This window comes from Coenobita brevimanus, chromosome 91, assembly GCF_032717465.1.
Source record: "Coenobita brevimanus isolate Jiangsu-jjx chromosome 91, ASM3271746v2, whole genome shotgun sequence".
NCBI lineage: Eukaryota > Metazoa > Arthropoda > Malacostraca > Decapoda > Coenobitidae > Coenobita > Coenobita brevimanus.
Genome location: NC_137044.1, coordinates 23,571,174 through 23,592,186, shown reverse-complemented (window position 1 = coordinate 23,592,186; position 21,013 = coordinate 23,571,174). Strand labels below are relative to the sequence as shown.

At 45.1% G+C, this 21,013-nt stretch overlaps 1 protein-coding gene across 1 annotated transcript in view; it reads right to left on the bottom strand.

The window, feature by feature from the left end:
* Positions 1 to 18,502, bottom strand: part of LOC145411911 (innexin inx2-like) — a 39,574-nt gene extending 21,072 nt beyond the window's left edge. Inside the window, exon 1 of the mRNA XM_080281881.1 lies at positions 18,131 to 18,502. Coding sequence (XP_080138007.1) covers positions 18,131 to 18,502 — 372 coding nt within the window. The remainder of the gene's footprint in view (positions 1 to 18,130) is intronic.
* Positions 18,503 to 21,013: the final 2,511 nt, after the last annotated feature.

Genomic DNA, 21,013 nt, shown 5'->3' with positions numbered 1-21,013 from the left:
GGTTGTATTGAACGTTGTTCTCCCTCAGCCATTCTATTATTTCATCTTTACGGGAAGCCTGGGTTGGTGTTTTATTGAGGATCTTACAGTGGTACGAAGCGTTATCCAGAATGAGCAGTGAATGGGGTGGGATGTTTGGGAATAACTGGTCTTCGAACCATGCTTTGAAAGTGTGGTGATTCATTGACTGGTGGTAATCTCCTCTGTTACCATTCTGAGATTTGAACATGTTCAAACCTCCATGCACGAATCCATCCTCTCCGCCTGCGTGTATAATGATAAATCTGGATCCTCTGCCACTTTTCACCTTCGGGCGCAGTTTTCCATCTGCAGTTGTCCAGCATTTGTTGACACTCTCGTTTTGATTAACCCAAGTCTCATCTATGTAAATCTCTTGCCGTGGGTTGATTGATTCTCTGTTTTCTTGTATTTTTCTTAGATAAACTGCTCGTGCCAAAGCAATATCACGTCGTTCCATCAGAATTTGTCGTCCTTTATCTGATTTCTTGAAAGTACAGTATATCCATTCTTTCTCAGGAGTCTGTGAAGGCTTGCTCTTGATCCCTTAAAATTAATCTCCTCCTTTACCTTCGCTAAAATTTGTCATCTCCCAGGAGTCAGTCAGGAGGTGCTGTGACCTGAGATGCCAACTTACAAATTCTTGATGACAGGTGAATCAAGCTCAAAAAAAAAAAAATAATAATAAAATAAAATAAAAGGAATAATATGCTATTAAATCTAAATATACAACAAATAACTGGTCCAATATTTTTCGTTTATTTTTAGCACTTTGTAACAAAAAAAAAAAAAGTTGCATCCAAAAACAGCAACCACAGTTCATACTGACCTGTGAGCATAGCGGGTCACTTATACCAATTCATTCAGTGTGTGTGTGTGTGTGTGTGTGTGTGTGTGTGTGTGTGTGTGTGTGTGTGTGCCTCTTGCCCTCAGGCCTTGTCCCTGGCCAGCCTGTATTCCCACAGGTCAAGTCAGGTGTGTTCGGCCTTTGACAGTGACTTTGGAGTAAAATAGACGATATTCTACCCTCATCTTTCCTGAGACAGACTTATAGTAACAGCAGCAGCAGTAATAGTAGCAGTAGTAGTAATAGTAGTAGTAGTAGTAGTAGGAGTAGTAGCAACAGTAGTAGTACTAGTGGTAGTAGTAGTAGTAGTAGTAACAGCAGCAGCAGCAGCAGCAGCAGCAGCAGCAGCAGCAGCAGCAGCAGCAGCAGCAGTAGTAGTAGGAGGAGGAGTAGTAGCAGCAGTAGTAATACTAGTGGTAGTAGTAGTAGTAGGAGTAGGAGTAGAAGTAGTAGCAGCAGCAGCAGCAGTAGTAGTAATAGTAGTAGTAATAGTAGGAGTAGGAGTAGGAGTAGTAGCAGCAGTGTCACGAGTCGGCTAGTGACATTGGCTTTTGTGGGAAACTGCGAACTCAAGTGGAATCCCAGTTTATCGTTCAGTTAACCGCTCACTGGCGGAAGTCCTTTCAAATCAATTTTTCTGTGTCATAAGTGATTGTCTTTGTGTGAGACATTAGCGCTTCCGCTGAACGATTTGTTTTGGGCACGTTTCGCTCACTCTAGCCGTTAAAAAATGCGGCCTAGCGCTCTCCTTTCTTTCCCACGAGTTTATTCAGTCCAGTGTTTGTTGTGACGGAGAGAGGTACTGTGCTCCAGTAGTGTGAGAGGTCAACCCAGGCTCCACTAGACTACAGTTCTCCTGACTCCCACCCTTCTTTGGGTGATACACCACATTCATTGACCAGTATTTCTTTTTGTTTTCCTAGACTTAAGAGCTTAGTTAAGGTGTTTTCCTAGGCGTAAGAATTTAGCTCTTGAGTGAGTGAGTGTGATCTCCTTAATTTGATTTGAAATGTAACGTTAAATTTATTTTGTAATCAATAAATTTAACAGTTCTTTTTCTTGAGCTTAATGTAATGTAAACTCGTGTTTCATTTCTCCATAATTAAGCTTATTTCCCATATAGCTCCTAGCTTGCATAAACGTTTTGTCTTCATAACTGGTACTTAGGCCAGTCTTGTGTATTAAGCTTAAAATCCGTTGTGCCTTCTAGGGGTTAAGCATCAGCAAGAACCTGATACTATTATTAGTATTAGTTATTTATTGTCAGGGGTGAAGTAACTTTCTCCAGAGGCTAACAGTACTAATAAACAGCAATTGAGTAATTAGTCTCTGCTGTGTACTGTTGAGAAAGTTTATAAATTCTCGTTCTTAGAGAATCGTGCGAAGCAAGCCAGCGTAAAGTAATCGCTGCTTGATTTAGCAAGACAATCATTGTCACTGCTCTTCAATATTATTTAACATTTATTATCTTAATAATTGCATTTATTTTAAAAACACCGTGACAATTGGCGACCTCATTCCAGGATATTAACTCCTAGCTCTAAAGCTATTCACGAGATAGTGCTCACTCGTTCATGTTTAGGAATTTATCATTAAAGTTTATAGGCACAAGTTTACTGGTGTTTACCGTTAATTTAGCAAGTGAATTTTTGCTTTATTAATCCATAGAGTACTTAACTCTACTTAGTACTTTATTTTTGGTAACGCCAGACGATTTTATTCGCTCCTGGGTAGCTGCCGTACCCATTGTGTTAATTATTGAGTCTTCTCAGTTATTTGCATTTTTGCTTTATTCTTTTCTAGTTAACTAGATAAGACTGGTCACCACTAGCTTGTGTCTGTATTCTTTACTTGTGTTTATTAGTATTCGTTTGCGAAGCAGTCAGTACTCAGTTTTGGCTTGCTCAGTAAATTAGCGACATGGCTACCATTGTATTTTTACAGGAAGCCAAAGATATGGGTCTCACAGACCCAACTGAAATTAAAGAATACATACTCTCACGGCATAATATGGACCAGCAGGGTGAGAATGATGCCCGTGAAGAGCGTAAGATTCAGCGCGAATACGAGCGAGAACAGCGTGAACACGAGCAGAAACAATGCGAGCTCAAGTTAGAAAAAGAGCGACAACAGCGCGAACACGAGCAAAAACAGCGCTAACTTGACTTAGAACATGAGCGAGAACAGCGTGAGGAACGAGAGAGAGAACGAGAACACGAACGTGCCGAGCAAGAAGCACACGAAAAACACGAATATGAAATGCTGAAGCTCAAGCGAGATTCCTTGGCTTCAGATACATCTGGTGCAGTTGGTCAAAGCTCCACGAGCGTTCTCCCTGCACATGTCCTGGCGACCCCACGCATCAAGCTTCCTTCATACAAGGAAGGCGAGCGAATCGAGCCGTACATACGTTTTGAGGACATGGCAGACATGTATTAACTGGATGAGGCAGCTAAACGGCTCCAATTTCTTAGTTTATTTGAGGGCCCTGCCCTCGATATTCTCCACAGAATTCGTGGAGACAATCTCACATATGAGATGATGAAAGCTGCACTCATTAAGGCGTATGGTCTCACAGTAGACGACGCCAAAGTTCAGTTCATGCGAGCTCGTCTCCAAGACAAGGAGACAGCTGTTCAGTTCCTCAACCGTCTCACTGCTTACTGAGGTGAGTGGATGGAGAAAGATGAAACTCCTTCCACACGTGAGGAGATAATTGACCTTATGCTGCATACACAGCTAGAGAGGTCGTGGCCTGCTCAGCTCATAGCACAGCTTAAGATCTGCCAGGTGAAAGATGCCAGCCAAATGGCAGAAAAGGCTGACGCATTCTTTACTGCATACGGGTATCAAACTCGCAAGCAGCAAAACACCTGGAACAGAAAACCTGATAAATCTGGGAAACCGTCTCAGACTGAACCCCAGCAACAAGGCCATTCTCAGAATAATGGCCAAGGTCCAAAACCGCAGTGGAAGGACCAGGGGCAAAACACTCAGAAACCTGAGTGGAAGAGGTACAACAAGTACCCTAACCAGCAGCAGTATCAGCCACGCAACCAACTTTTGGGACAAACTTTTTCACCACCAGCTCAAAAGAGGCAGGAAGCGAACGCAGCCTTCATTCCTCAGCAGCAGCACGGTGGTCACGTCCCTACCAGTATGGGTACTCCCCCACAGTTCACTAGTCCCACAGTGACAGTGAACCCCCCTCCACAGATGGCCAATGTTCCATCTTCCCAGGCAGTGAGTACAACCCCTCAAGTATATAATCCTCAAGGCACAATGTTTGCCGCATCAGTTCAGCAGCCTCATGAGTGGCTAGCTGCTTCCTCCACAGGCCCTCCCACAGGTGACAGTACCTTCCTTGTTCAGCCAGGGTTTGTGGGAGGCATTCCTGTGAAGGTCCTGAGAGATAATGGTTCCCCAGGTTGCTCTGTCAAGCAGAGTCTAGTTCGGCCTGAGCAGTATACAGGTCAACAGATCCATGCAAACCTTATTGATGGATCAGTGAGATTGTTCCCTGAGGCATGTATCCATGTGGCATCTCCATTTTATACTGGTACGACGCTTGCAGTTGTCATGCCAGAACCTTTATTTGACCTTATAATAGGCGACATTTACGGTGTCAAGGATAGTTGCACTGAACATGACGCTACTCAGACTTCGGCTGCTGCGGTAACACGAGCCATGGCTGAGGCCCCAGACTGTGTCACCCCAGTGATCACTGAATCGCCACAAGATCTGATATGTAGTCAACTTGTTGTACAAGAACAACATTCTGACCCGACACTTGCTGCTGTGCGGAACAAACAAAAGGGTCGAGTGATTAAGTATTCACGGGGAGGTCGAGCCAAGTTCCTTCATAAACAAGGACGGCTCTACCGTGAGTCACGAACACCAGAGGGCGAGGTTCGACTACAGTTTGTCGTTCCCGCCAAGTACCGCCTAGCAGTGTTACAATGGGGTCATTGTTCAGCCTCAGGAGGTCACATGGGCAAAAGGAAGACCCAGGGCCGTATCCGAGCTGACTTTTCCTGGCCAGGGATGGGACGAGACATAGATAGTTTCGTGTGTTCCTGCAGTGTGTGTCAAAGTAACACCACTAATCAGGAACATGTCCTTCCTGTGCCATTTGTAACCACACCTGTAATCTCTGAGTCAGTTGAGAGGGTAGTGGTGAAGTGGGTGCAGACCTGACATCTCGCCCATTGGCCCCACAGGACACATTATGTCCAGGGCCTGTACATACATATTATGTACTGTAGGTTAAGGGGGAAGTTTGAGAGAGAACTCCGCAGAGGCGACTCAAGGCTATGGAAGACCCGAGTTTGCACAAGGATTCTCAGCTCCCCGATACTAATATAAGTACTGTAGGTTAAGGGGGATAATGGCGACCTCGAATGTATGTAGCACTGACTGCTAGGCAGAGAGAGTAATTGCAACATAATAAAATTTTTGTCTCATTGACATTTTTGATGCCCCACCTCAATTGATTTTGCAGGTACAGCAATGGGCATAGCAGTTTTGCTGTGCGGGCCAGCTGATTGTCTGCCGCACGCTGCCACCTCTTCTCCTCTGTCTTCATCGTCGCCATATTATTAATATTTACTGTGTCATTTTACACGTAGGTACAGTTACACTACAACTGTCACACCTACACCGTGTATTACATACACCACGCTACACAACAATTAGTTGTCAGTGTAAATGTAGCGAACTTTCGCTCAGTTTGACCTGAGTACAGGATTTTCACGGTAGTCACGTAGTTTTTTCCCTCAAGCTTGCTTCTATTAACATAAATACGAGGTTTTTTCGCTCACTGGCGACTGCGACTTTCTCCTGTAGCAGGATAGCACACACACCACAGTGTGAATCTTGTGTGACTGAGCTAGGATTTATATGTATGCATATTGAAATTTTTTTTCTGAAGGAAAAAAGATTTGATTTTGATGGGGCGTAATGTCACGAGTCGGCTAGTGACATTGGCTTTTGTGGGAAACTGCGAACTCAAGTGGAATCCCAGTTTATCGTTCAGTTAACCGCTCACTGGCGGAAGTCCTTTCAAATCAATTTTTCTGTGTCATAAGTGATCGTCTTTGTGTGAGACATTAGCGCTTCCGCTGAGCAATTTGTTTTGGGCGCGTTTCGCTCACTCTAGCCGTTAAAAAATGCGGCCTAGCGCTCTCCTTTCTTTCCCACGAGTTTATTCAGTCCAGTGTTTGTTGTGACGGAGAGAGGTACTGTGCTCCAGCAGTGTGAGAGGTCAACCCAGGCTCCACTAGACTACAGTTCTCCAGACTCCCACCCTTCTTTGGGTGATACACCACATTCATTGACCAGTATTTCTTTTCGTTTTCCTAGACTTAAGAGCTTAGTTAAGGTGTTTTCCTAGGCGTAAGAATTTAGCTCTTGAGTGAGTGAGTGTGATCTCATTAATTTGATTTGAAATGTAACGTTAAATTTATTTTGTAATCAATAAATTTAACAGTTCTTTTTCTTGAGCTTAATGTAATGTAAACTCGTGTTTCATTTCTCCATAATTAAGCTTATTTCCCATATAGCTCCTAGCTTGCATAAAGGTTTTGCCTTCATAACTGGTACTTGGGCCAGTCTTGTGTATTAAGCTTAAAATCCGTTGTGCCTTCTAGGAGTTAAGCATCAGCAAGAACCTGATACTATTATTAGTATTAGTTATTTATTGTCAGGGGTGAAGTAACTTTCTCCAGAGGCTAACAGTACTAATAAACAGCAATTGAGTAATTAGTCTCTGCTGTGTACTGTTGAGAAAGTTTATAAATTCTCGTTCTTAGAGAATCGTGCGAAGCAAGCCAGCGTAAAGTAATCGTTGCTTGATTTACCAAGACAATCATTGTCACTGCTCTTCAATATTATTTAACATTCATTATCTTAATAATTGCATTTATTTTAAAAACCCCGTGACAAGCAGTAGTAGTAGTAGTGGTAGTAGTAGTAGTAATAGTAAGAGCAGCAGCAGCAGCAGTAGCAGCAATAGTAGTAGTAGTAGTAATAGTAGCAGTCGTCACCTACACGTGAACTCGTAGACAGCAAGACAAAGTTACCCGTCTCACCCCAACCACCACTCTCTTTTGGGGGGATTGAGAGGAGAGTGAGAGACGTTTGTCTACCTGGGCAGCTCCACTTCACCTTTGCATCAGTGCCACCACGAGAAGGCGTCCCTCTCCACCACCACAGGATAACGCAAAATTCCGGAAAGTGAAATCTATAGCTGAGAAATAGTCAAAAATCCAACCAAAGGAATGATGACCTTTTATTCAGTTGTCCCCCCCCTTCCTACCCCCACCCCCTTAACAGACTTCCTTTGTTCTCTCTCTCTCTCTCTCTCTCTCTCTCTCTCTCTCTCTCTCTCTCTCTCTCGATAAGAATGTGACTGTGTGAGTGGATGTGGGTGCAGGTGTGGATGTGTGTGTGTGTGTGTGTGTGTGTGTGTGTGTGTGTGTGTGTGTGGATAAGAATATGACTGTGTGTGAGTGGATGTGGGTGTAGGTGTGGATATGTGTGTGTGTGTGTGTGTGTGTGTGTGTGTGTGTGTGTGTGTGTGTGTGTGTGTGTGTGTGATGTAAGAATCTCGATATGAAAATTAAGTAAATAGCATTAAGAAGTGTGTTAAGATGTAATATGCAGGATAAATCGGTAAAGAAGAGGTGTTGCGAAACCTATTATGCCATTCAGGGCACGTGCCTTTGACAGTAGGGTGGCTGGGTGTGTGGCCATCTGAGGTACGATCAAGAAAAACAATTCGCCTAATATTTAACCTCTTCTCTCTCTCTCTCTCTCTCTCTCTCTGGGGACGGCTTAGTGTTATCATTGTCTATCTAGTTCCTTCTCTTCATGCCCTACTCCCACTGCCACACCCACGCCCACACCAGCAGACTGAGCCGTCCCCTCAACACAAGATACCGCCAGCTGGGTCGTGATGACTCAGTGGAATATTAGGCAAACTTTTGTCCCTCACTGTAGCAGCCAAGTAAAAGGGCTTATAGCTACTTTTTTTTTAAGTCCTGATTTATTATACCGTTATTTTTATTATTGTTATTATTATTATTATTATTATTATTATTATTATTATTATGGTTGTTGATGCTGATGTTATTATTTATTATTCATTATGACTTTTTTTTTGTTTTTATGTGTCCGACTCTGGGCATAGGCTTCACAGCCTGCTATCAAGGCCCAGCAGTCCTCCTACATACCATACACCTCTACATGTCACCACTTCGGCGCTAACACCCACCGTCCATACTGAATACATGCTAGGGCTGTCTCATACAGGACTGGTGTATTGGTATTAGCGGGGGTATTTTTACGACATGTCGGCGGGTCATCTGGTAGATCAGTAAAGCCTGATTTAATGAAATTCAAATCCTTAAACTGTTCCCTGCTCCAGCCGGGATTCGAACCTGGGTCCGTTAGGACTGCAGGCCACCTCTCTACCGATTATTATTATTATTATTATTATTATTATTATTATTATTATTATTTATTATTATCATTTTGCCTGCTAGGGAGTTACAGAAGACAGAGAGCATAAGCAGTGGTACGGTTAACCCTCCAATGGTCGTGACAACTCTAGTACTGCAGCAAACAGGAGATGAACACTTAAATATGTTGCTAGTCACGAAGAAGTGCAAGGGAAAGGACGTAGAGCCACAACACTTATTTCCCCTCACTGCAATACGTGAAACAGGCAGCACAAGGAAAAAACTCTGTGCCAAGTTGAGGCGAGTGGAGTATAGAACCCCGTTTATGATTGGGGTAACTCTAGCTTTGTATTCCACCCAACGTCAGGGGGTAATATTCAAGTGGGAGGGAATTAAACCAAAGAGAGAGAGAGAGAGAGAGTTTTGTTGTCACTCTCTTGCATATATGTGCCTTGGCCAGCTAATGGTGGCTCTCCATTCTGCTCGATTTATAACAGCCTTTCAGATCAGTCCCTTATCCCTGAGGTCACGCTACATGACCTCGCCCCAAGTCTTTCTCGATCTGCCACTTAGACTCCACCCTCAGAGCTCAAACTTCTCAGCGTCCACACCCAGCTGTCATCATCCATCCTCTTGACAGGCGCGCCATCTCAGTGTACCTCTTATAACAACACTAATACACTCAAATCCCATCCCTCCACATGCCCAACCATCTCAGTCTACCTCTTCTCATCACAACACACTCAAATTCCATCCTTCCACATACCCAAAACATCTCAGTCTACCCCTTCTCATCACAACAATACATTCAGATCCCATCCTTCCACATGACCAAACCATCTCAGTCTACCCCTTCTCACCACAATAATACACTCAGATCCCATCCTTACACATCCCCAAACATCTCAGTCTACCTCTTCCCATAACAATTATAGTACACCCAAATCCCATCCTTCCACACGCCCAAACCATCTCAGTCTACCCCACCACAATAATACATTCAGATCCCATCCTCTCTCTCAGCTCTCCATGCAAAGTCCTAACACTCCCAGGCCTGTCATTCAAGGACGCACCGCACATGCATCTAATCATTCTCCTGTTAGACAAGATTTTAGTGCAAACAGCTCCTAAGACAGCTCACAAGACAGCTCACAAGACAGCTCACAAGACAGCTCATAAGACAGCTCACAAGACAGCTCACAAGACAGCTCACAAGACAGCTCACAAGACAGCTCACAAGACAGCTCACAAGACAGCTCATAAGACAGCTCACAAGACAGCTCACAAGACAGCTCATAAGACAGCTCATAAGACAGCTCACAAGACAGCTCATAAGACAGCTCACAAGACAGCTCACAAGACAGCTCATAAGACAGCTCACAAGACAGCTCACAAGACAGCTCATAAGACAGCTCACAAGACAGCTCACAAGACAGCTCATAAGACAGCTCACAAGACAGCTCACAAGACAGCTCATAAGACAGTTCACAAGACAGCTCACAAGACAGCTCATAAGACAGTTCACAAGACAGCTCATAAGACAGTTCACAAGACAGCTCACAAGACAGCTCATAAGACAGCTCACAAGACAGCTCACAAGACAGTTCACAAGACAGCTCACAAGACAGCTCACAAGACAGCTCACAAGACAGCTCACAAGACAGTTCACAAGACAGCTCACAAGATAGCTCATAAGCTATGTAGGACCATGTAAGGGTGTATAAGTCTTCCATATTTTACGTAGGATGCAGTCTGATAACATGTGGACAGGATGGAGAGTGAGAGACTGACGAGGAGAGTGTATGTGAGTGAGGTGAGGTGGAAGGGGAGAGAGGGAGGGGGAGGCCGAGGATGAGATGGAGGGATGGAGTGGAGAGGTATATGAGAGACGGGAGTGAGAGCTGGGAGCAGGGCAGTGAAATGGCGGGGGACAGAGTGACATGAAGGCGATTTGTTTGTGGCCACCCCTTACGGGATGAAGGCGTCTGGTAATAGATAGATAGATAGACTTTAACTGGGAGGGAATTTGCCTTCTTTCCATCTTGAATGCTAAACAGTAACAAGTGATTAACGCAAGAATATGGTGCTAGTCACGAAGAAGAGCTACGGGAAGGGTATAGAGCGGTAATATTGGCTTACTATGTCACTGAGCTACGGGAAATAAGCTGCAAAGAGACAGAAATCTTTACGAAGTTAATATGAATGAAGTTAATATGAAGTTAATATGAATGAAGTTAATATGAATGAAGTTAATTGAAGTTAATATGAATGAAGTTAATATGAATGAAGTTAATTGAAGTTAATATGAATGAAGTTAATTGAAGTTAATATGAATGAAGTTAATTGAAGTTAATATGAATGAAGTTAATATGAATGAAGTTAATATGAAGTTAATATGAATGAAGTTAATATGAATGAAGTTAATATGAATGAAGTTAATATGAAGTTAATAAGAACGAAGTTAATATGAATGAAGTTAATTGAAGTTAATATGAATGAAGTTAATATAAATGAAGTTATATGAATGAAGTTAATATGAATACAACACAGTGCTGAAATGTAATGCGCAAAATACAACACTGTGCTGAAGTGTAGTGCGCAGAATAAATCGCTAAAGAGGGACGTGTTGAGAAGCCTCCTGTTCCTCTTGCCTCACCCCGGCCTTAGACTCAGTAATACATGCAGCCCTTGCGTGTGTCGACTGTAAATGAGCATTATAAATGCGTCTCAGGATAGCTGGTAGTATGCAGTTAAGAGAGAGAGAGAGGGGGGGGGGAGGGAGAGTGAGCACAGACATCCTAGTTTCCATGAGGTGATCTGACCTTACTAGAAGCAGAGTTAGGCAATAATTACAGAAACATAAAGAAAGGATAGGTCTGAGAGAGAGAGAGAGAGAGAGAGAGAGAGAGAGAGAGAGGAATTTACCCTACTCCTGCCATCCACCATCTTCTATTCGGGGGATAGGGAAGTGGGTAGTGGACATTCGTATAACCAGGCAGTGTATCCGCCCAGTTCTATCAGTGCCACCACGCGAGGGCGCCCCACTCCACCACCAGGGAGGAACTGAGAGGGGTTGTAAGGTCAAGAGTGAGAGGAACAAAGAGAGAGGCAAGAGAGGTGACACAGCACGTTATAAGTAGACATGACATCACGCTCTCTTACTGACGTCACTCACCGCTACGTCATAACCACACACACACACACACACACACACACACACACACACACACACTGACGTCACTCACCGCTACGTCATAACCACACACACACACACACACACACACACACACACACACACACACACACACACACACACACACACACACTGACGTCACTCATCGCTGTCATAACCACACACACACACACACACACACACACACACACACACACACACTTCTGCGAAAGCCGGATAGAGAAACACAAAGGACCATTCTTGCTGGCTTAAGGGGTTTCTTAACACCTCCTTCTAGGCGAATATTCTGCACATTACACGTGACGGAGGGAGTTGGAGAAGGACAGTGTGATGGCAGAGGACATGGTGACTTGGAGGCGATTTGTTTATAGTCAGCCCTGGCGATAGAACAATAGATAGAAAGATAGATAGATAGGTAGATAGATTTGACGACACAATATAGATAGATAGATAGGTAGATAGATGGATTTGGCGACACAAGATAGAAACATTTGGCGACAGAATGATTGATAGATAGACAGATAGATAGATAAATAGATAGACGTTATCCTTTACTTCCATGTAATCTGTATAACTCAGAATAAGAATCCTAACACTTTTTCCTCAGTGATTTGGTCTGCTCGTCATGCATCCATATCATAGGGGTATATAGGAAGTACAAATAAGAGGAGGCATGTTGATCCATAATGGGTTTTTCTCAGAGAGAGAGAGAGAGAGAGGTATGAGCAAAGTATAGAAAGGTGGAAGGCTCCTCTTTTGTGTGCTACTGATGAACCCTATGTAGCTCTTAAAACAATTACAAGAGACTGTTAGGGTGTTACTGTATTGACCAAATCGCTAGGAAAAAGGATCTATGTCACTTTAAAGACAGCGCGTTCCTTAAAGTGGCGGGAAACTTCTGGCAACCTTATCCGATCCCAGAGTTGTCAATGTGCGATAACAGTGGGCGCTAACTATGCTCAGAAATTTGCTAGAAAGTCGCTAACTATCAAAACCATTAGAAAAGAGCTAGAAGAGATGTTATGTCTCTCGAATATCGCTGAAACTTTAGTCGCTAGAATATAACATGGCTAACATTACTCCCAAAATATTGCTAAAATGTCTCTAAGCATCTAGAAAAGTGTTATGTCTCTGTTGCTAAAACTTTATACAGCTGTCTAGAATATCGCTGAAACATTCCAAAGCTCTAAAATATCACTGAAATTGCACACCTCTAGATTATTGATGTGATACTTTGCACAGCTCCCTAGAATATCAATGAAACATTGCAAAACTCTATCTCCGAAACTTTGCGCAACTCTATAATAATGCTAAAACTTCGCAAAACTAAAATATTGTTGAAACACTGCAAACCTTGTAGCATATAAATAAAACTGCACACAGTTCTCTAAATCGCTAAATTTGTCGTGGCTAGATGATAAAAATTGTCTCTAGATGGATGTGAATGCTTATGGATCTAGCGGAAGAAAAGGCTAACTTGCAACGCTACACGGACCTGACCTTCTCAACAGTCTGAACACAATCCCACGCGATCCACCACTCCCATTCTCCCTCCTTTCTACCTCTCCACCTTCTTCCTCCACCGTTGCCTTCCACCTTGCTCGTGCTTCTCCACCCTGCACCTGCCCTTCCACCCTGTCTTTCCATCATACCTCTGTCCTTCCACTCTGTCTCTTCACCCTTCCACCCTCCTCCTGCACCACATCCCAGTCTCTCCACCCTCCACCATGCATCCTTCCCCTCCACCCTGCTCCTGCCCTTCCTCCCTGCCCCTCCACACAGCCCCTGCACCTCCACACTACTGCCGCTGTCTTTCGGGCCATGAGAGGGCTGGAATGTTTATCTGGTCATGGATCATTCTATTTCGCCTGATGCATCGAGGCGGCCAGTGACGGATATGCCCTGAGTGTAAACAGACGCAGGGAAATACTCTCACTATACTCTTTTTACTTTAACTTGGCCCAGATTTTCGTCCTTTTGCAGCTTATTTCACGTAGCTCACTGGCAGGAAAAGACAGTACTATGGTTCTACATCCTTTCCATAGCACTTCTTCGTGACTAGCATCATAATATCGTGGTAATCTTTTGCTACGGCTATGAAATGAAGACAGGGAGGTGTTAGTTTTAGGCCAGGTTAGAGTAAATAGACTATAGGCCACTTTTGTCCCTTCGCGCGCCACACTTCCTTTATATGGATTAGTCTGTACAAGATTTACTGCACCACGATACCTAGGCACGTCCTCTCGTCGGTTAGCACGTCTTCCTCAGCGATTTATTTTTGGATCCGCCTGGTTAATATTGTTTTGTACTTTATTTACGCAGAGTATGGCGATATTGGAACGAGTTAAGCAACACAGAAGAGAATGGTGAAGTATAATAAGCAAAATAAACCGCTTTTTACCTAGAGGTGTCAGGGAGATTCCTTAGCGGACCAGAATGCGGGCCCTCGACTTTTGAGGGAGAATAATGCCCAAAAATAACCCTCCTCCCATGCTGGAGATTTTTTTTTCATTCATCATCCAGTCCTACGTTGCCCCATGAGGACCGTAGGAGCTCGGGGCTAGGCAAATTGGTCCTGACATTTAAGATGAGTGACCAGCCTCACTCATCCCTGAGTGGCATTACGTGAGCAATAAACCCCAACCACCCCTTGGATATAAACCTGCACTGGCTCAATCCGACTGGAGCGCAATAATTACCCACTAGACCACCAGGCGCCATAATTTGGTTATATGGTTACCACCCAGCGTAGTAAATGGCTTCCTGGTGTACAGGAAACCATTTGACTTGTCACTCAGTGTAGAGTCACCCACAGGCAGAAAGAAGAGGAAAGAATGAAGGAAAGAAAGACAGAAGAGGGAGTGTAAAGTCACCCTTAGGCAGAAGGACGAGGAAAGAATGAAGGAAAGAAAGACAGAAGAGGAAGGAAGGGAGAGAGGAAAGGCCAGACAACCAAAGCAGCACTACATCGAGTGAGTGAATGGTGAGCGCCCCCACCTAGCCTACCACCATGACCAAAATTAACCCTCCTCTCATGCAGGAGAAGTACGGAGCAGAAAACCGTGTGCATCATGAGGGCAGTGCATGTGAAGGGTGATGTGTCGCGCCTTGTGTGTTGTGTTCCCTAGACGGCTTGATCTGCTATAGTCTTTCTACTCTAACTTTACCCAAAATTTTGTCTTTCTGCATCTTGTTGCAGGAAAATTAATGGCAGACTGAGACAATACTGTGGCTCTACATCCTTCGTGCCGCACTTCTTGATGACTAGCATCATATTCTAGTGTTAATCTATCGTTACAACTCAACAGTCAGGGTGGAGATATGGCAGTTTTAGGCTAAATCAGAGTAAAAAAGGTATAGTACAATGAGCGTTAGGAGAAGCACATTGAGGTGGTTTTGCCCATATGGAGAGGATGGAGAGTGAGAGACTGACGAGGAGAGTGTATATGAGTGAGGTAGGGAGGGAGAGGACAAGGGGAGACCAAGGATGAGATGGAGGGATGGAGTGGAGAGGTATATGAGAGAGAGGGGTGTGAGCTGGGACTGGGAGCAGGGCTGTGAAATGGCTGGGGACTGGGCGACATAGAGGCGATTTGTTTCTGGCCACTCCTTACAGGATTAAGGCGTCTGGTAACAGATAGATAGATACAGACATAGAGCGCATACACTTTGGCTCCTTTGTGGAAGTACCAAAAAGCCACTTCATGTCGAAAATTTTCCCTTCATCTGAATATCGTTGGATAAAGGTACCTAGAGTATAATATCAACCACGTTATTGGTATGCAAAGGGTAATATCTTATTGTAATTAATGCGAGGTGTATCTATACCTAAAAAAAAAAAATCTTGCCAGACGTCTCAATCCCTTAAGGGGTGGCTACAAACAAAAAGCCTCCATGTCACTCTGTCCCCCTTCTTTTCACTGCCCTCCCCCCAGCTTACACTCCCCTCTTTCATATACCTCTCCATCCCTCCATTTCATCCTCGGCCTCCTGCTTCCTCTCCCCCCCCCACCTCACTCACACACGCTCTCCTCGTTAGTCTCTCGCTCTCCATCCTCTCCACATAAAGCATGAGAGACTATTAAAGTGCGGTACGAAAATGTGGTGGTTCAGGAAGAGTTATTGTGAAGTGTGGTGTGTCAGTCCCAACACAGTGCATTGTTCCCCTCATACAGCCACACCCGCTGCCTTCCCTCCACACACACACACACACACACACACACACACACACACACACACACACACACACACACACACACACACACCTCCCGTGGCTGTTTTACACTTCCGCCAGGCCACTGCTTGTCATAGCCGGATGCCAAGGATAGGATCACAGGAATATACAACAAGGAGCATCCAGAGTATAAAACCACCTTCCATCAATTGCTCTCAAAATCGAATTATTTCATCCTTGCCTGATCCTTTACCCTTCCACCAAGTTTGGGTCGTCAAAAATTAAAGCTGTTTGGAGAGATACTGGTATATGTGAGTACTGTGAGCTGGAGGGAGGGCAGGCTAATGGAAGAGGACAGGGTGACATGGAGGCGATTTGTTTGTGGCCTTCTTTTACAGGACTAATGCGTTTGGATATAGACAGACAGATAGATAGATAGATAGACAGACAGACAGATAGACAGATAGATAGACTGAATGACTGACTGATAGACCAAGCTGAAGTGACTGGAAGACAGAAAGAAACAGAGAGACTTAGCGACCTACAGATCTCAGTGATAGTTGCTGCTGCTGCTAGTGTTGTTGTTGTTCCTTAACCCCTGTCTGTTTGGCCGTGCTGACTCGTCAACCTCAGGTAAGTAACTGGTTCTGTGCGGCTTGCCTACATGTGCGGTACAGTACATACACCGTGTAGGGGGATCAGGCGCATCCTTGTGTAGACAACGCCTGGCCAAGATCGGAACTGGGTCCTTCCCCACGGCCAAATGCAGGGATATATGAGGAGGTTTGGCTCCTGGGTGGTCGCTGCTGCTGGTTCTCTCCACCCAGGGTTCACAGGGCCACCACGTGAAGGCTCCTTGTCAATGCCTCCACGATAGAGAAGGAATGCAGTGGTTCTTCACGTCCCTTACCTCACTCCATTGGTATCTGTTCATCTGACTCGACACGTTGGAATTTATGTATCCTATTGAGCAAGCTTCCTATACCCTTTTCATCCTAGCCTGGCCCAGATTTTTTTCCTTTCTCAGTTTATTTCTCGTAGTTCAGTGGCTGAAAATGATAACCTGTGGCTCAGCATGTTTTCTGTAGGACTGCTTCGTGACTAGCATCATATTATAGTGTTAATCTCTTCTTATAACTCAGCATTCACGATGGAGAGATGGGAATTTTAGGCCAAGTTAGAGTAAAAGGGGTATAGTTAAAAACTGGTGACGGAGAGGGACGCCTTCATGTGGTGGCACCGATATGACTGGAGAGCTGCACTACCCGGTTGTAAAAATATCTCTCTACTCCCTCCCTATTCCCCGGAAGGAGGATGGCGGACTGCCAGAGGAGGGCAAGATAACTGCGTTTAACCCAACCACATAGAAAAGTCTCTCCAATATGAATGGAAACAATATAGAGAGAAAAACGTTGCTGTAAAGATCTTATTCCAGTTGACCTAGTGGGTTACGTAGCACCTCTTCCTTTGGGATTTATTCTGCATTTTTTGTATGCAAGGAAGAAGGAACCAAAGGCCAGAAGCCCGGAAACCGTTCCTTCCAAGAAAAAAACAAAAACAATACAAAAGAGAGCCAAATTCAAGATCCGTTCATTTCGAGATGCCTGGACACACTGCGTTTGAAAGACTGGAGATCATAGAAAGTAGGAAATACAGACAGAGGGAGACAGTTCCAGAGCTGACCTGTTGCATAAATGAAGGACTGGGAGTAATAGTTAACTCTTGCATTACACCTCGTTATCCTCTTGCATGTTACTGATACAAGTTGTTTCGATATTACATCGTGCAAATAACGCTGTGCAGTGAAATGGCGGGGGACAGGGGGACATGGAGGCGATTTGTTTGTGGCCACTCCTTACGGGATTAAGGCGTCTGGCAATACAGTAGATAGATGGAAATAACGCTCCACTATAAACTCGCCTGGCCGTTTCTAGTATGATGTGGAGGCGGCTCAGACTGCTGGTTGGGGAAAGTGTGGCAGGGGGAATAAGAAATGAATGAGTGAGGCAGGTCAGACATGAGCCGTCTCTCCCGCACGCAAGAATTCGCCTAGCGGAGTGGACGTGGAGGGGTATATATGAGCCAGCCTGTATCTACCTATCTATCTATTGCCAGACGCCCTAATCCAGTAAGGGGTGGCCACAAACAAATCGCCTCCATGTCACCCTGTCCCCCGCCATTTCATTCCCCTGCTTCCAGCTCACACCCCTCTCTCTCATATACCTATCCACTCCATCCCTCCATCTCATTTTAGGCCTCCCCCTCCCTCTCCCCCCCTCCATCTCACTCACATACACTCTCCTCGTCAGTCTCTCAGCCAGCCAGCCTGTAAATAACGGGAATGTAAAGGCGAACACTGCAACATAAATTACTAAAGAATAGGCGTTACGAGACCTTGTATGCGACCGGGACTAGGTGGGTAGGACTGGTGCACAAACCTGGAATACTAGGAAGAGCACGACCCACTGGTAGTACTTGTGCTGCCTGATTTCGTGGCGGGAGCTGTGGCCCAGCCTGGGGACGGGGGCCACGCCGGGATGGGCCACCTCCTCGCCCACCTTGGCCCCCACTAGCTCCGGCACCGTGTACGTCGACTGGATCCAGCAGTACATGTCGATGGTGTCGCTGTTCAGCTCCTCCACGATGCAGTCGATGGGGTCGCCGAAGTACTGTTTCTTGGTGACTAGTAAACTGAAGGCTAACAGCAGCGCCACCGTGGCCTTATAGTGTAGAGTGAACACCGTATTGTCGGTACGGATAACGTCTAGCTTCAGGTACCCCTGAAGGGTGTTCTTGAAGATGGTGAACATGGTGGTGTGGGGGTGGTGTGAGTGTGTGGTGTGGGGGTGGTGTGAGTGTGTGGTGTGGGAGTGGTGTGTCTGGTGTGAGGGTGGTGTGAGTGTAATGTGAGCGTGCAGGTGTGGGGTGAGGGTGGAGGTGGTGTGTGGATGTGGAGAGGGTGTGGTATGGATGTGAGGGTAGTGTGGTGTGATGTGGTGTGTGTGTGTGTGGCTAGGGTGTGGTATAGGTGTGAGGGTGATGTGGGTGTGGTGTGGTGTGAGGGTGGTGCGGGTGTGGTGGTGTGAACGTGAGGGTGGTGTGAGGGTGTGGTGTTAAGGCAGCACAGGCGTTTCTCCCTGGTGGTCTGGCTGTGGTGTTAGCTTAGCGGGTTTACAACGTGGTATGAGGTGATAAGTACATCCAGGAATTTCCACCACTGTTTAGCAAGAGTCTAGCATTTCTATCTTATTCCTTAGCGATTTTCTAGAGGCTTATGGCGTTAGCGTCTTTCTAGCGCCATCTGTAAGCACCCTCAGCCACCTCTGTGAATCCGCTTTGGCACCTCCAGGCAGCACATGCGTCTCTCCCCCACCAGGCCAGGAACCCAACTGCCTGCCAGCGTTCCGCCTCGCTCCCACTCCCACGCCCACACCTGCCCACATCCCGCCGCTATTGCCAGGCAGAACAGATGCTTCGCTTGTGCTTTTATACAACCATGTATTGTTTTATTAATTCTTTGTGATTAGTTCGATTTTGACTTTCAATTCTGCCACAATTTCCGAGCTCCAGACCTGACATCAACCCCTCCCTCCCCCACCCACACCTGCCCACACCCCACCACCACTGCCACGCACAACAAGCGCCATACTATTCCTTTCATATACCCATATCATTCTTTTCATTTCATTTCCATTAATTCGACTTCGACCTTAATTTCTGTTGCAAAATCTCAGAGGTCCAGACAAAGCCTTACGCAGTGAGCTCCCACCCACACCCGCCCACACCCCGCCGTCACTGCCATGCACATGCCAAGCACAAGAAACTTTATATATATATATATATATATATATATATATATATATATATATATATATATATATATATATATATATATATATATATATATATATATATAATTTTGTTTCATTTCGTTTATGTAGGCTCTAAAATGCTTGCATTTGTCGGGCTTGGTCACCTAATAGCAGCTGCCCAAACTGCTCGATCTCTGGCAGCTTCCTTGTTAAACCCCTAATCCTTGAGATCACAGTCTATGACCTCCTCCCAGACCTTTTTCGGTCTGCTTCTCGCAACCCTACCCCTAACGATCACTTTCTGCACCCAGTTGTCGTCCCCCATCCTCTCCACATGCTCAAACCATCTCAGTCTACCTCTCCTCATCACAGCACCAATACATTTCAGTCTCATCCTTCCTCTCAACTTTCCCATCGTAAACCCAGCCCCCCAGGCCTCGCATTCAAGGATGCATTGCACATCCACCTAATCATTGTCTTTTCTGTACGTTTGAACCTACGAATATCCTCTTCCTTTACTGCCCAGGTCTCACAACCATAGAGCATGACACGCATGCTATATAAAAAGATCCCTTAGCTCGGAGAGAGGACCCTCTTAGTATATACAGATAGATAGATAGATAGATAGATAGATAGATAGACAGACAGACAGATAGAGATATGTATGTTTGTATATATATAAAACTTTTTTGTGATTAATTCAGTCTCGACCATTATTTGTGCTGCACACTGATGGGTATTCTCTCCTGCGCTCTGTATGTCTTATCAGTGCCGTGATAGACTACACAAAAACTATCGACAGTAGCCAATTGTCAGATCCAAAAGTCAGGTGGAAGGTAACAGGTGAAAATAAAACTAAAAAAAAAAACGTATTAAGCTGACAAGAACATGGGGTCAGGAGTTCCAGTGGCATTATCTTCAGTCCCCATTTCTGTCTATCTATCTGTCTATTGCCAGACGCCTCAATCCCGTAAGGGGTGGCCACAAACAATTCTCCTCCCTGTCTCCCTGTCTCCCGCCATGTCGTTGCCCTGCTCCCAGCTCACACACCCCTCCCTAATATACTTCTCCACTCCATCCCCTCATCTCATCCTTGGCCTCCCCCTCCCTCTCCGTCCCTCCACCTCACTCACACACACACTCCTTGTCTTTCTCTCACTCTCCATCCTCTCCACATGGCCAAACCCCTCAGTGTGTTTCTCCTAATGCTTCCTATCACATCCATATCCACACAACAAATCTCCTTCACTTCCTCATTTGTCAGTCTGTCTTTTCATGTGACTCCACATGCACCTCTCATATACCGGTAACTCATTTCCACTGCTCTCACTCCTGACTTGTGTCCCCCCAACCAGGTCCATGCTTCACTTCCATACGTTAGAGTTGGTATCACAATACTGTCATGTAGTAGCTTTTTCACTTCCATGCTCACTTCCCTGTTTCTTATCACTGCTTTCAAGGAACCAGCAACCTTTCTTCCTTGTTGTTCCCTTTTGCTTCTTGCCTAAC